The sequence below is a fragment of the Nicotiana tabacum genome, chromosome 4, assembly GCF_000715075.1.
Source record: "Nicotiana tabacum cultivar K326 chromosome 4, ASM71507v2, whole genome shotgun sequence".
Lineage (NCBI taxonomy): Eukaryota > Viridiplantae > Streptophyta > Magnoliopsida > Solanales > Solanaceae > Nicotiana > Nicotiana tabacum.
This window is the reverse complement of record NC_134083.1, coordinates 95,970,813-95,987,756: the sequence shown is the minus strand read 5'-3', so window position 1 is coordinate 95,987,756 and position 16,944 is coordinate 95,970,813. Positions and strand designations below refer to the sequence as shown.

Genomic DNA, 16,944 nt, shown 5'->3' with positions numbered 1-16,944 from the left:
TACAATAGGTATGTCTACTACCTCTAACTAATTCATGGTGATTATTTATGTACGAAATATGTGTTAGGACTTGATTAATTGATTGTACTTGTATTCGTTATTTGTTGAGCAATATTAATGATGTTCTTGTTGCCCTGCTGTTGGTTTTGACACCTGTATTGAAATAAAAATTTTTTTGGCTTAAATTATAATTATAATCGGCTTACTTAGTCTCTCCATCACGACGCCTGTGATGAAATTTTGGGTCATGACAATATTAAAGTCCGATATTTTATATTATATATTTTTCATCAATTCCTTTTGAAAATATAACGTTGAACATCAAAGTTTTTCCATAATATATTTAAATTCTAGAAAAAGGTTTATAGCTCTTTTTTTTTGTTTGATTGTGCATAAAAAATTTGTACACATATACCGAGTTACTTGAACAAAGTGAAATATTCTGAAATAATCAGTAGGTAATGTTGGATAACATTAAAATAATAAAGTAATTTGGTGGTAATTCTATTTCAATCTTCTCTTATAGTAGGAGTAACTGTTAGTCGTTAAATTAACGAGTAAAGTTGCGTGCTGACTGCTCTGATTAGTGATTAGTCTTTCCATTTTAAAAAGTTGGAGGGTGTGACTAAAAAAATAAAAAGCGAAAAAGCGAACAGTGCCAACAAAAAAATAAAATAAAATAAATGATGACATGTCAGCTTCATAATAATATCGCCGCTCCTCTCATTTGGTCTTTCTTTTCTGAAACAATAAAAAATAACACAAAAGCTCCCCATCTTTCAACAATATCGTAATTTCCCAGATCATCTTTTGTTTTTACCATTTCTCTTCTCTTTCATCTTTTCTGTTTCTCCCCCTATACAATACTACATTATATAAACATAATACGCATTCTATGGTGGACTTACAATCAGTTTGTTATTTGATTCTTACACTCTTCAGCCATAAGCAACAACCTTCACTGGTACGTTTCCCTTTTTGACCTAGCTATCATTTGCTACTTCTACTCTACTGTTTCACTTTCCAGTTCAATTTATTCAATCTCGTAATAGAATTATGTTTAATTCGTCTTTTGCGTGTATATATTTTCATTGCAGTGATAAAATCTGGAATTTTTTTATAACTTGTCTGACCTGTGTAATCTGATCAGGTGCTTGTGGTATTTATCAAACGTGGCATTGGCCATCTATGGATTTAATGAAATTTGATGAGAAATTAGGTTTAGGGTTTAGTAGATGGAGTTACTTGGGAGGAATTTGTATGATTTTGGTGGGGAAAAATGGTGTGTTCTGCATTTAGGTGGGTTTTAATTAGGGCAATTTCATTGTTGTATGATGTGTTAAGAGTCTTAGGTTGGGGGTAGTGGGGTTTGAAGGATGACTGATGTTCAGCAACAACTGCAACAGAAGCCCGAGAGCACAGGGGATGATGCCAGCTCTGAATTTGAGAGGGGTTGGGAGGAGTTAATAATGCGCGGGCACTTGGATGAGTGTATGTCGTTTGCTTCTTGTAGTTCAGCACGCAACACTGAAGACGAGGACGATGAGAGCAATGATCGTCTTGTGAGAAGGAGAAGGAGGAGTTCAGGAATTGAAGGTGGTGATGACCTGGCTGAGTCTTCTGCTGCTAGGAGGAGGCATTCACGGATTTTGAGTAGGTGGGCTGCTAGACAGGCAGAAGATATGATCACCACTATCGAGAGGAGGAATCGTGAGTCGGAGTTGATGACACTTTCTGGTTTGCATACTGTATCGACGCTTGATTCTTCGTTCTTGAGAGAATCACGATCTCCTAGTTCAAGGCATCAGGGTGATGCTGAGAGGAGCAGTAGAGCTTCGACCATCTTGCAAATGTGGCGGGAGTTGGAGGATGAGCATATACTGAATCGTGCCCGAGATAGGGTGAGGGAAAGACTGACACAACAGAGGAGTGTGGATTCTAGTACCAATATTTCTAGTACTAGTATTTCAGAAAGCCGGGAGAGTGAGAACCATGGTAGTTTGGTGGATGCTAATGAGAGTGAGAATGAATATGGTACTTGGTCTCCTGATGTGATTGGACCACAGATTGAGAACAGCGAGCATGAAAACTCCAGCCGTGAACAGTCTCCTGACCTAGGGGAAGTTGAGAGGGAGAGGGTGAGGCAAATCGTTCGTGGATGGATGGAGAGCGGGGTCAGTGACCATTCATCTAATGTCTCCCAGAGGAACGGTGGCCCAAGAGGCGAATGGCTGGGGGAGACAGAGCGTGAAAGGGTAAGAATTGTGAGGGAGTGGGTCCAAATGACTAGTCAACAAAGAGGAGCTCGTGGTGGCAGAAGGGAAGAACAATCCAGTGGGCTTAGTGCTCAAGTTGATCGTGTTCGTGATGGGTCCGCTGTTGACCATGAGGAAGGCCAGCCAGAGCATGTAAGAAGAGACATGCTGAGGCTGCGTGGAAGGCAAGCTTTACTTGATTTGCTTTTGAGGATTGAAAGGGAAAGACAGGGGGAGCTTCAGGGTCTTTTAGAGCATCGTGCAGTTTCTGATTTTGCCCATCGCAGTAGGATTCAGGTTAGTTTCTAATCTTTATCCCTTTATTCTTCATCCAGTTTTCATCTTCTATTTTACTTACGGAATCCTCAACAGAACTCATGATTTAATTGTCCATTTGTGCATTATGTTGTTTGTCCTTTGTTAATTGTGAAGTTTGACATTTTGAAGTTGAGAATTGAAATTACAAAGATATTCACTGTCTTGAAATGTGCTTGGTTTTACTTTGTTCCTATTAGAGGTAGATACAACTAGCCTGTTTGAGTGTTGCCGGCTGTACTGGAGGTGTCTTTGAACTGACTGTCAGCTAATTTTTTCTAGAGTTGTTGCTTACTTGCTTAGGTATCTCATTTTATACCCTTTTACAGTCACTACTCAGAGGAAGGTTCTTGAGAAATGAAGTGCCTGCTGAGGAAGAGAGACCACCTTCAATGGCAGCAAACGAATTAGTTCAGCTTAGGCAACGCCACACTGTCTCTGGGCTCAGGTATATGGCCTGGTTTAGTTGTGTTTTGCTGCAGGATTTGTCTCAATAATTGAAATTTATTACTTGTTGAAGCTTGTCCTATGTAATAAGTTATCAAATGTCTTTTCCCGTGCTGCATACTCTTTCAGTTTTGCTGTAGGGCAGTAACATCTGGTCCAATTAACTTCTGCAGCTGTCAGAATGATTCATGTGTTTATAAAATGATGGATAGTACCCTCAAGTATGATCATATCATAGTAACTTATTAAGGTTCCAGCATTACCAACTAGGTTTTTGTGCTATCATCCAGTTTGTTGATAGCCAAGGCTAAGAGCCCGTTTGGCCAAGCTGCCAAAAGCTACTTATTTTGAGAAGTACTTTGTTCAAAAGTGCTTTTCGAATAAGTATTTTTTGAGAGTAGCAGTTTGTGTTTGGCCAATTTATTTAAGAAGTGTTTTTTGCTATATTTAATAAGCAAATTGTGTTTGGCGAATCCCTTCAAAAAGTACTTTTGAGTTTTGAGTATCAAATTACAAAAAAAGGACAATATCAATATTAATTTTACAATTAGTATAAATTAAAAGAGAACTTTTTAAAATATTTATTGTAAAAGAATTTAATTAATTTTTTATTTTTATTTAAATAAATATAATTTTTTTATCTATTAGGAAGTATTGCATTTTTTCAATTATAATATATGCATGCATGCCAAAAAGAAATAGAAATAAAACTACAAACAAGAGATCATATAATATACAAAAGAAAAACAAAAATCATATCTTGTGAAGCGAATGTTTGAATCTAGTGATTAGCCTTGTAAATTATTTCAAAGAGGAATAGGAGACGAGGAAAAGAAGAAACGACAGAATAAAAAAAAAAGAGATTTATTTATAGTAGAAGGACTATTCCAAAGAGGATAGTAGAAGGAGAACAAAAATACGCCGAAATAAAAAAGAGAAGAAAGGGATGGTAGAAACAAAAAAAAAAAGAAAAGAAAAAGGTTAAATTAATGAGGGATAATTTGGAAAATATAAATTCATGGTAAGGATATTTTTGTCTTGAAAAAAAATTAATTTTCTGCTTCTGCTTTTTTAAAAAAGCTAGAATTTGCAGCTTCTTTCCAAAAGCAGAAAACTGCTTCTACTGCTGCTCAAAAACACTTATCCGTTTTGGCTAAACATCTCATGTGGTGTATTTGGGGACACGTTAGGTGATCTTACTATTCTCATCTGAATTCAAGTTGAGTTATTTGGCTATTAAATTTTATTGCTTGACTAATGTCATTGAACTGTTGTGTCTAAGATCGCTTAGAACTCAAAAATACTGCAGTACAGGCCTATAGATGTGTTCAAGTATGGTCGTTATTTGTTTATAAGGATTACTTTGGTTGTTTTCCCCTAAAAGCTGCTTGTGAATTGGTCTCTTGGTCTCTCTGCACATTTCAGTTCTTTTCTCCTTTTCTGTTGGCCGTATATTTTCTTGAGTTCTCTTTCTCTTCTGTCTATAATTGACACTTTTAAGTACAAATTGTGCATGTGAGGCTATAGAGTAATTTCAGTTCAGTATCTGTTTCGTGTATCTATCTTAGTGGATCTTAACATCCCCCCCCCCCCCCCCCCCACACACACACACACACACACACACAAAACAACAAACAGAAAGGAAAAAATGGCAATGCAACCATGCTTAATAATGTTGGATTTTCTGAAAAGTGAAGATTTATGAAGGAACCCCCTTTTATATTATATTCTTCTTTTTGAGAATCATAAGGTTATATACATGAAGCACAAAGATTGTGCCAAAATTATACACTATTCAGTTCTCTTACAATTACTGTAGGAAGCTGAGAAAATCTTTCATCTTATCAACTGTATTAACATCTTCTAGCCTACACCAAAACCCCAAAAAAGGGAATACATCTGTATTACAGAATATAAATGTTGTCATATTTGTTTTCAAGAAACATCTTTGGTTCCTCTACCTCCAAATCACCCACCAGACATGCAGGAATGGTCTCCCATATCTTCCGCTTCCCTTTCCCAATGTCCTTGCTAGTCCAGCATTATAGCAGTTACTCAATATTTCTCACCAAGGTATTGCACCTGAAGTCATCCCCCAGACTTCTAATGTACTTCCATACACTTACTCCATAAGTCGACTTGTTTGTTTTATTGCACCAATTATTGTCCATCCCATACTTCTTGGTTACCACCATCTTCCAGAGAGAACCTTCTTTAAGATTAAATCTCCAGAACCACTTCAATAGGAGATCTTTTTGTTATGATATCTGAGATTTCAGAATGTATTGTGTTCTTCCTTTTTTATTTTTTATTTATATGTTGTAGTACTGTATAAGCTATCAAAGAGATTATTGCGGTCTTTCACTCATTAAGAACTCAGGCGGATTGATCTCAAATTAGGCATGTTAACTGTGGCTAAAAGGGAGTTGAGGTAATTGAATGCGGACCTTTTGTGAAAATAAAATGAACTAGAGGATAAAGTAGCTTCGACGAAACCACCTTTAGTTTGATAGTAATGTTTTATAGATCTTAGTTTGAATGCCACAATGTATTTTTTCTTTCTTATATGATGCTTGTAACATTGTTTAGTAATTATTTGATTATGCATATCTTAAAAATGGCCCGCTTAGTGTGAATTCTCCTTTTTGGAATTTCTAGAAGCAGACAAAGAATCCACATTTTCATTTTCTGCTTTATTATGGAGCTTTAATCTTTGAAAAGATTTTCTGCTTTGTGTTTCCTGCTTCATCTTATCCCTTGCATGAGATGGCTACCTAAGTGATTTTACATTTCCCAGACATAATTTGCCCTGATTCTCAGCTTTCTGTACTTTTGTGAAAGAATCTGCATTTATAGCTATTTTTGCAAAATGATAACTTTTATTGTGTTAATGCATGACTTCTTGTTCTTTTATCTCAACCAGGGAAGGATTCCGCTCCAGATTAGAAAACATTGTACGTGGTCAAGTAAGCAGCAATTCTGAATCTTCATCTAACAGTGGCAACGGTGGTTTGAGAAATAACCAGACTCGTACAAATCCTTCACAGGAGGTACAAAACGAAAATCTTGAGCAGCTGCAGTCTAGGGAACAGGAACGGAGTACTCATCAGTTGCCTGATCACAGAGAGAATGTTGATTCCACTACAGCTGGTCAGGCTACAAATCAGCTAGCATCTCCTAACCAAGGAAGGCGTCAAGTGGAACCTGTTGTTGAAGCTGAGGGAGGAAATCACCGCGGTGCAACTTCTAATGAACGGACTCGTGGAACTATGGAGAATACAAGTGGGAATTGGCCACAAAATCAACCAATTGCTTGGCCCCCTGAAACAACAGGTGAAGTGAACAGAGATGAACTCCGTTTACCAGAAAATCATGAGGTTTGGCATGAGGATGGGTCACGAGAAGCTGTGGAGAATTGGTCAGAAGGGCCTTCTGATCCTCCTAGAATGCGGCGTTCTGTCCCTTATAGGAGAGTTAGTAGATTCCATCCGCCCGATGATGATAATGTGTATAGTATGGAACTCAGGGAGCTTCTTAGCAGGTAAAATGCATGTGTCATTCTGTTTTCCCATCTGTGCTTATGAGGTCTTCTTGTTCTTTATTTGTTGAGATTCTTTGTCTGGTAGGAGGAGTGTTTCCAATCTTCTTCGCAGTGGCTTCCGCGAAAGTTTAGATCATTTAATTCAGTCATATGTAGAAAGGCAAGGCCGCACTCCAATTGAGTGGGATATGCATAGGAACTTGCCTATTCCAAGTTCACCCGAAAGAGATCAGGACCTACAGAATGATGAGAGAAATGTTGCTCAACCGGAAGGAATTAGCAGGCCTTCACTTGTGCGACCATCTCCTCCTGAACCTCCTCCACAACCACTTTGGCATCAGGATGTGCACCAGTCTGCTTGGCCACGTCACACTGTGCATCGTTCTGAACTTGTAAGCTTACCAGCCCTTCCTAGAAGCTATTGTTAGATGTCCTGATAATTTTTCCAGTTGATAGTGATACCTTAAGGCTATGCTTCCCTTCCTACATCCTTTCACAACTTAGAATCTTACATTCTTTATATGCTGGTAAGAAAAGCATCTAATTTAGTATGTCTCCAATATGAACAGAATAATATTCTGTTCATTACAGTATCTATAGTAGTTACATCCTATCAAATTGTCCCACGGTCTTTATATGTTCCATAAAAGAATGATTTCAGTATATTTATGCTGCTTTATCCGGAATTGAGCGCATTCTGTTCTGGAGCAGGAGTGGGAGGCGATGAATGATCTTAGAGCGGACATGGGAAGACTACAGCAAGGTATGAATCACATGCAAAAGATGTTGGAGGCCTGCATGGATATGCAACTGGAGTTGCAACGTTCTGTCAGACAGGAAGTTTCAGCTGCTTTGAATAGGTCAGCTGGCGGACAAGGTCTGTCTCTCATCTACGGCATACGATAAAACATTGAAGCTCTTATGATTGTCGTACCTCCTCTAACCCATTTATCTGTTTCTCTTCAACATCAGTTAATTTCTTCTGATTGGGTTTTTACCTGCAAATTTATCACAGGAATTGCTGAGACTTCAGCCGATGGATCTAAATGGGGCCACGTGAAAAAGGGTACTTGCTGTATTTGTTGTGATAATCACATTGATGCCTTGTTGTACAGGTAAATTTTTTGTTATGCAGTTTCATGTACCTTGCAGCAACTACTTTAAAAAGTACAATTAATGAGTCTTATTGAGTGATATAACAACGTTGTGTTCAAGATCTTTTGATAGTTAATGCTTTCTTTGTATTTTGGCAGATGTGGGCACATGTGCACTTGCTCCACATGTGCAAATGAATTGGTCCGAGGTGGAGGGAAGTGTCCATTGTGCCGGGCACCCATTGTTGAGGTGATCCGAGCTTACTCGATACTCTAAAAAGAAAGGACAGGAAGCTCAAGAAAAACTGAGAAAAATTGGTAAGTTATAGAGGAGTTGTATGCTCCCTCTTGCCGAGCTTCTTAGATTCCTTACTTGTAGAGTGCTTACTTGCCTCTGTTCTTCTGATTATGTGGTTACGCGCTGTATAGTTGGGATAACTACCGGCACTGTTATAGCATCATTCATTCGTAAATGAAGGTTAATTCTTTTCCAATTAATGACTTATTCTGATTTTGTTCTTTTGTTTTTTTTTCCTTTTCCTTTTCCTTTTTTGGATTAAGCAAGAAGCACCGATTTCTTTTCCTTTTTTATTCTAGTTATATTATATTTTTGGCTTAAAACTAGGTGAAGAGAGAGTATGTATTGGTTTATAGGGCAGTGGTTCTCGCTGGTGCTGCTGCTGTTTACAGGGAAAAAGAAGGAAACGGCATTGGGAGGTTCATGAACTATTCATAAGTTCGAATATCATCTCTAAAACTTTGATTTGCAGTTTTATTTGAAATAATGGTGATCTTTTACGATTAATTTTGACCAATTGTCATCAGATAACTAAGTGTCGAAATGATAAAAATTGATCAATTTACGTATGAATAAATTCAATTTTCAACCGCCCAATCGACATTAGCCTAGTCATACATAAATTGATCATTGGTCATTATGACGACTACATTTTTTGGTTGAATACCTACCATAGACGTTGAGTAAAGTTTTGCATTGTTTCGTTTTGGAAGTCAAACTAATAACATCAGGAATGAGAAGTGCACAAATTCGTGTTTGAGGAAATATATTTAAAACTGAATAATGTCATGGTTGTTTGGTTGTTTTATAGTTCTCTGTCATGATCGTTGGTCAACATCACGAGTATAATTCTTTGGTTCAATACCTATCATTAATTATGAGTAAGTTTCATAAAGTTTCGGTTTAGAAGCCAAAGTAATATTAGTAATAACGTTAAGAAAGACAGTGTGCTATTTCGTGTTTAAGGATTTTTTCTTAAAACTGAGCAATGTTAGTGATTGTTGTTCAGTGCCACCTTGACTTCAACGGAAATGAGAGACAGGAAGATTTATTTTGGTCTAAAATAAAGGATTTTGGAAAGACTCTTTATCACTACGAAGTGGTGCGTAATGACGTTTGATTGGACTAAGTTGACGGACAAAATTTTTACACCAAATCATATCAAGTGTGGTTGAGTGATTCACTGATGTGGAAATACATGGAATTAACCTTGATTAAGTGAATCTACTAGTTTTAATATAAATAACCGGTGTGAATAAGTTATTACCCTAAGTTGACAAACTACTCTTTGATGCAGAGGTTGATAATCTTTTCAATTCCGTTCCAATTAAGTTTGTCTTCTACTTTTAATTGTCATGTTTCGTGCTTTTTGTTACTTGTTGGAGGCACTCGAAAAAAATTTGCGCCGTTCGTTTCAAGTTTTGCCAAAAAATGCCACCTAAATTCTATTTTGGCTACTCTTGTGGGAGCCATCGGCCAGAAAAACAAAGAGAAAAAGATTCGAGCCTTCAAATATGGAAAATAGAGCAATTTATGCAAAATACCTATCGAGCTTAAAATAATTACCCTTCTTTATCCATTTGAAAATTATTTACAATATATACCTACCCAATTAAAATTAATTGCCTAACCTACCTACCCACCCATCCCAATTTTTTTTTACCCATTTGGCTTGGCTTAGCTTGGTTCGGCTTGGCTTGACTTGGTTCGGCTTGGCTTGAATTGACTTGGCTTGGTTTGACTTGACTTGACTTAATTTGGCTTGGCTTGAATTGGCAATTTAATAGCTTAGTCATTTGGCTGGGTTGAAAAAAAAAATGGGTAGGGGAAAACGGTATGGGTAGGGGCGGGTAATTATTTTCCATGCGATGGGTATTTACTAAACTAGGGGATTTGCATCTATACCCAGTTTTTGGGTCACATTTTAACCTATACCCGCTTTGCAAAAAAAATTGTAAGCATACCCACTTTTCGGGTAATTTCAGGCATACGGGCCTGAAGTAGCAAAAAATTATATCTGAAGTTTGAACTTCAGAATGTTTTGCTTGAAATATAGACTTATCAAAGCAAAACTTCAGATATTTTTGCATGAAGTTTGGCCTGACTTGCAAAGGCAATCGCACAAACTTCAGTTCATAGTACAATGGAAAACTTCAGTTCAATAATTGCTGAACTTCAGCAATTTTGGCTGAAATTTTTGTTTTGTAATTACTGAACTTCAACATTCTAGGAGCTAAAGTTTGTTTAGTATCTGCTGTACTTCAACATTTTAGGAGCTGAAGTTTATTTAGTATTTGCTGAATTTCAGTTCCTAGAGGATGCACTTCAGTTCAATAATTGCTGAACTTCAGCATTTTTGGCTGAAATTTTTGTTTTGTAATTGCTGAACTTCAACATTCTAGGAGCTAAAGTTTGTTTAGTATCTGCTGAATTTTAGCATTTCAGGAGCTGAAATTTATTTAGTATTTGCTGAACTTCAGCTCCTAGAGGATGCACTTCAGTTTAATAATTGCTGAACTTCAGCAATTTTGGCTGAAATTTTTGTTTTGTAATTGCTGAACTTCAGCATTCTAGGAGTTAAAGTTTGTTTAGTATCTACTGAACTTCAGCATTTTAGGAGCTGAAGTTTGTTTAGTATTTGCTGAACTTCAACTCCTAGAGGATGCACTTTAGTGCTTGGGTCCTTTTGGATAATATTCCAAGCAGTCAACTTGAACTTCCCATCGTCCATCCTCATACCAGGAAGGAAGGTATCAGTGGGTTCATCAAAACTTTGCCATAGTGGCTTCCCTGACAAATCATCAATTAAACAAAGTTTCCTGAATCCAAGAGCTTTGCTTTATGTGAAGAAGATGCACTTGTGCCTACTTGTGTTAAGAAATATGAGTTCCTTGATGAGTCCAACACTTTGAGATTACCATCATCAATAGCGATAACGAAAAGTTCAGTTGATAAAAATGGAATTGGGTAGTTTCTGTTGGCAACCCACACAACCATTTCGGGACTCACCTTGTACCATATGAATAATAGTATCATCTAGAGAAAAGAGTAATATCACCCGAAGAAGAAGAAGAAGGAGGAGGAGGAGAAGGAGGAGGAGGAGAAAGAAGCCTGAAATTGTTTAAAATGTGGGTACAAGTTAAAACTTTTTTAAAAAATGGGTATAGGTTAAATAAGGGCGACCAAATAGGGCGCCTCGTGCAATTTTTACTACTAAACTTTAGCATTTCTTCTACTTCAAAATTTTCTATGTGACTTGATTAAAGTTCACTATCGGATGCCCTCAACTTCTTGGGGAGAAGTTCTTTTTCTTTTTTATATTACTTTTTTTGGATGCATCAAGTGGTTTAAATGAATATTGAGATTTAACTTCAAACTTGTTTGGAGTTGAAGTATATTTATTATTGTTGGAATCATCAAGTGGCCGTGCACGATATTGGCAATTACTAAACTTTAACTCTAATCACCTTGGGGCAAATTCTTACTTCTTTTTAGGCTGTGCTATTTTTTTCTTCTTTTCTTCAAGATTAATTAGAAATAGGAGATCTAAGTAACTTCGACCAAAAATAAAATAGAGTTAAAATTACTAAATTGCCAATATTAGTAACTAAATTGCCAATATTAGGAGATCTCATTTTCCATGAGATGAGTATTTTAAGCTTAATGAGTTTTTTTGCATAAATTGCTCCTTAGAGAACAGGCGGCTAAAGGCCCAAGCTGGTGAAGCACAAGGGCTTTAGGCCCCGTAAGTTTGGAGGCCTAATTTTTTAGTAATTTAGGTTTATGTAATTTTTTTAAAAAAATATTGAGTTTAATATAAAAAGTACAATGTTTTTATGAAATAGGAAAAGAACTTTACTTTATTACCGATGTTAATCATTAGCATATTTAGGGAATATTGTAACGATTCGGCCGGTCGTTTTGACAGTATTAGCCCTAATACCCTAATTATTGCTCACTCTATTTTATTTTGTGGTTATGTGACTTGTCAGGGGCGTTTGGTGTCGGGTTCGGGAGAGTTTCGGAGTGGAATGGGACACATAATCCCTAAATTAGAAGTTTAAGTCGTAGGAGTTGGCCGTAGTTTAACTTGTGTGAAGACGACTCCGGAATAGAGTTTTGGCGGTTTCAATAGCTCCGTATGGTGATTTGAGTCTTAGGAGCGTGTTCGGATATTGATTTGGAGGTCCATAGGTCATTTCAGCATTAATTGGCGAAAATTAAAAACTTGGAAGATTTTGAAAAGTTTGACCGGGAGAAGACTTTTTGATATCGGGGTCAAATTTCTATTTCGAAAGTTGGAATAGGTCCGTAATATCAATTAGGACTTGTGTGCAAAATTTGGGGTTAATCGGAGTTGTTTTGGTATGAATCGGTGTTGGTTTCAGAATTCGGAAGTTCATAAGTTCTTAGGCTTGAATCGATGATCCGTGATTCTAGTGCTGTTTGATGTGATTTGACGCTTCGAGCGTATTTGTATGATGTTTTAGGACTTGTTGGTATGTTTGTTTGAGGTCCCCGGGGCCTCGGGTGTGATTCGGACCATGTTCGGTGCATTTCGAAAATTTGAAGAATTTCTGAAGTTGCTGGTTTTTCTTAGTTGTGGTGTTCTTCTATGCGTTCGCGATGATGATCCCGCGTTCGCATAGAGTCTTGATAGATTTGCTGGATGTTTACCCTTCGTGTTCGCGAAGATGGCCACGTGTTCGCGAAGGGCAGGACTCGGTGCTCTGCGATCGCGGACTGGGTTACGCGTGCACGATGAGGAAGGCAGTCTGGGGTGAGACTCACGCGTTCGCGTTCGCGAGAAGGGCTTCATGATCGCGAATCTTGAGAACCCTTGGTCACCGCATTTATGAGTGGACCCCGCATTCGCGTAAGAGGAAATCTGGGCAGTAGCATCTTTGTGCTTCGCGAACGCGAGGAATTTTCCGCATTCGCGAAGAAGGAATTAACTGGGCAACATGCTTAAATTTCAAAACGAGGGTTCATTCTCTTATTTCACATTTGGACTTTGAGAGCTCGGATTAAGGCGAGATTTTGAGAGATTTTCAGAGGAAGTGTTGGGGTAAGGTTTCTTAACTTATTTTTTATTAAATTTCACTAATCTATCGTTGATTTCATCATGTAATTAGAGATTTGGGGTGAAAAATTGAGGAAAAAGTGTAGAAGTTCTTAGACCAAGTTTTTGGGTTTTGGAAGGCTAAATGAAGTCGGATTTGGATAATTCTTGTATTGTTGGACTCGATATCGAATGTGTGTTTTGATTTTATAATTTTGATCGGGTTCCGAGACGTGGGGGCCAGGTCGACTTTTTGGAGCAATTTTTCAATTCTTAGTTAAGATCATTATTTTATTATTTAAATTAGTTTCCTACGGTTATATTTATAGTATGAAATTATTTTGGTTAGATTCGAGCCGGTCTGAGTTGGAAAATCGAGGGAAAGGCCTTCTAATTGATTGATTGAGCGTGGTTTGAGGTAACTGACTTGTCTAACCTTGCGTAGGGAAAATTTTCCTTAGGATTTGGTATTTTAGTGATAATTTGTGATATGCGAAGGCCGTGTATGCAAGGTGACGAGTGCGTACACGAGCTAAATGTTGAAATTCCGATTTTTGCTACGTAGTTTCCTTTTCATGACTTAATTGAGTTACTTTAGCACGTTATAGTCATCATGTTTAGCCTAATTTCACATGTCTACTTGTCTTATATCCTATTTGCAACTTGTATCACATGTTTAGTTGAATTACTTGCTTTTCTTGATTTTCATATTCATTACTTAATTGTGGAACTCTTTACTTAAAATTGCTATCCTTGTAATATCTTGCTGTTGAGTTTGGTGTTGAATTGCAAGGCCGTGGTTCTTTGAGGCAAGGTGTGAGTTGTGAAATATTATTTATTTAGTTGTTGTGTTTTGGCTTTCGTGTTATTGTTGAGGTGATTGTTTGGTTGTTTGCACGAGGTTTCTGCCGTGCTATTGTTATTGTTGCACGAGATTTATGTCGTGCGGTTGTTATTGTTTGCACGAGATTTCTTCCGTGCCGTTGTGATTATTGATACGTATACGGCGGTATAAGGTCTCACATGCAGTGAGATAAGGTAGGCTTCATATACGTGGCAAGTAGGGGAACCACTAGAAGCCATGCAGTGTGATATGGTGGGCTAAAACGCGAGATGCTATTTCGGAAAAATGATTTTCAAAACCAAATATAAAGACTCCCGTGGTGATATAAGGAAAGACTGTAATTTATTTTTATGATTTGGGACTATAAGGTGGTACCTCGGGAGTGCCCCTGTTGATCTTCTCTACTTGCTGTATTGTTTGGTTGTTGTTTCCTTAACATGTAAAATCCTTATTTTCCTTTCGTGGTTTTATTTGTTTCCTTGATTCCGTGTTGTTACTTTCCATAAATTCTTTACTGTTTCACTTCCCTGTTACTTCATTATGTCATTATATTTTCTGCCTTGTTTCTTATTTTCACTAGTAGGGCCTTGACCTGACCTCGTCATTACTCTACTGAGGTTAGGCTTGGCACTTATTGGGTACCGTTGTGGTGTACTCATACTACGCTTCTGCATATATTTTGTGCGGATCCAGGTACATCCTATTAGCCTCGGTATTAGTGAACTGTGTTGCTGCTTTGGAGATTTTAAGGTACACCTGCCCGCGTCCGCAGGCCTTGGAGTCCCCTTCTATCGTGTTTTCCTTATTTCTTTATGTTTTTTTTATAGATAGTGATGTATAGGATTGTTTAACATTGTATCTAGAGTTTGTGACTCATATCTCACCGGGTTTTGGGAAATTGTATGTATTGAGCTTATAGTGTATTGATGAAATTGTTGAAGTTTTGAAATTTTAAGTTTTTATTTGATGTTTCTGCATATTGTGAGGCTTACTTAGTCTTAGAGACTAGGTGTCGTCACGACATCCTACAGAGGGGATTTGGGGTCGTGACAAGTTGGTATCAGAGCTCTAGATTCATAGGTGTTATGAGTCACAAGCAGGTTTAGTAGAATCTCGCGGATCGATACAGAAATGTCTCTACTTATCTTTGGGAGGCTATGAAACTGTTAGGAAAAGCTTCACTTCTTTGATTCCTTATCGTGAGAAATCTTTGACTTCAGATTCTAAATTTCTGTCTTTCTATTCTCTCACAGATGGTGAGGACACGTACAACTGGATCAGATGACCAGACACCCGTTCCCCCTGCTAGAGCCGCGAGAGGCCGGGGCCGGTGTAGAGGCCGAGGATGTCTACGTGGTGCAGCCAGAGCACCCGTACAAGCTGCTATAGAGGAGCCACCAGTAGCTCCAGTTGGAGGACAGGCACTGAGACACATGTGTCACGACCCAAAAATCACTAGTCGTGATGACACCTAACTCGACCCGCTAGGTAAGCCAACTATCAGACAATACAATCCAAATGAAATTATAGGAAAATAGTGAAGAATTATCTGGACATTTACAAATTAACCCAAGAATTGGTTGTACAAATCATGAGCTTCTAAGACTTAGAATTTACAAAGCTGATACAAATAATTACATGATCTGTTTTAAAGCTACATAAACAGATGAACAAAATCTAAAGCCACCAAGGACAAGTGGCAGCTATATTCGGAATGCACGAACATCTTCAGGGTCAGCTCCCGACATCACCAGCAGCTCCGCTCCAAAAGTCTGCACGCAAGGTGCTGAAGTGCAGTATAAGTACAACCGATTCCATATACCCAGTAAGTATTTTGTCTAACCTCGTCGAAGTAGTGACGAGACTTTTTAGTAAAAAGATGCTTACTAATAAAAATATGTACCGAAATCTAGCAATAGAACTATACTATAGTATACCAAGATAGAGTACACGAAACAAATGTACTAAACAATAACAGAGTACTAGAAGAGATCACAATTCAACAGTTTCTAATATCTCAACTAATCGTTTCCTTAGAGCGAAACTAATAAACCACAATAGTCACCCCATAACTTTCATAACGTGAGGAATATACTCTGATATCAAGTCAATTGCACGGCAACACCCTTCGTGCATTTATCTCATCCTCACCAAATATGCATACAACAGTACCAATCGGATGGTAGAAATACCGGTAATAGTAATGACAAAGTAGGAAATACGCAAGTAGCAATAATGAACGAGAATGTACATAAGGGCATCAGTAACAAACTAGGCAGAAAGCATAGAGGTGATGATAACAATCAGGAAAAAGGAATGTAACTTCAACTAACTAGCATGGTGGAGGCATAAATACAAATATAACGAATAAGAGGGAGACACATGATCTTTATACGTTAACAAGTAGAAGCATGAATGACTAACATGGTAGAAGGCATGTACTAAGTGCAACCAAAATAGATACGACCAAAATATAATTATGACAGCAGGAAGTAGGTATGATATTTGCAAGTTTAGCAAGTAGAAGGCATGAGTGACACAATAACAAATAAGATAAAGAACAAGAACATGGCATTAATGACAAATCACATAAGACTCATAAATACAACAATAACAGCTCAATGTAACGGCATGAACGTATACACAAAGGAAAGATATCACAACATAATGCATGTCCCTCGTCCTCACCTGCACGGAAACACCCATCATGCCATGAACTCATGATAATTTAAAGCATGATAATATAAATGAAATGGCACGGCATCACCCTTCGTGCTTTTACTCATAAATGATATGGCACGACATCACCCTTCGTACTTTTACTCTCAATAATATGGTACAATATCACTCTTCATGCTTTTACTCTCAATAATATGGCACGACATCACCCTTCGTGCTTTTACTCTCAATAATATAGCATGGCATCACCCTTCGTGCTTTACACTCTCCCTCACATGATAATGCATAGACAAATGCATGTCATCACCCTTCGTGCTTTACACTCTTCCTTACCAAGCATATGTGTATCAATAACAAACAAGGCAGGAAGCATAAATAACGTCAAGGAGAGTGTTTAAACGAATATTCC

General features: G+C 37.7%; 1 protein-coding gene across 3 annotated transcripts; it reads left to right on the top strand.

The window, feature by feature from the left end:
• The first annotated feature begins 712 nt into the window (after nt 1–712).
• LOC107793403 (uncharacterized) lies at nt 713–8,296 on the top strand. 3 transcript variants are annotated; one of them, XM_075252227.1, is made up of 9 exons: nt 713–964; nt 1,151–2,552; nt 2,900–3,018; nt 5,941–6,558; nt 6,644–6,950; nt 7,270–7,435; nt 7,574–7,673; nt 7,812–7,970; nt 8,278–8,296. In XM_075252227.1, the coding sequence occupies exons 2-8, from the start codon at nt 1,377–1,379 to the stop codon at nt 7,927–7,929; spliced, it is 2,604 nt and encodes an 867-aa protein (XP_075108328.1). In that variant the 5' UTR covers nt 713–964; nt 1,151–1,376; the 3' UTR covers nt 7,930–7,970; nt 8,278–8,296. The 3 variants fall into 3 exon arrangements, with proteins under 3 accessions (XP_075108328.1, XP_075108329.1, XP_075108327.1); XM_075252228.1 differs by lacking the exon at nt 8,278–8,296 and having other exon boundaries at nt 5,941–5,983; nt 6,065–6,558; nt 7,812–8,146; XM_075252226.1 differs by lacking the exon at nt 8,278–8,296 and having other exon boundaries at nt 7,812–8,146.
• The last annotated feature ends 8,648 nt before the right edge of the window (nt 8,297–16,944 follow it).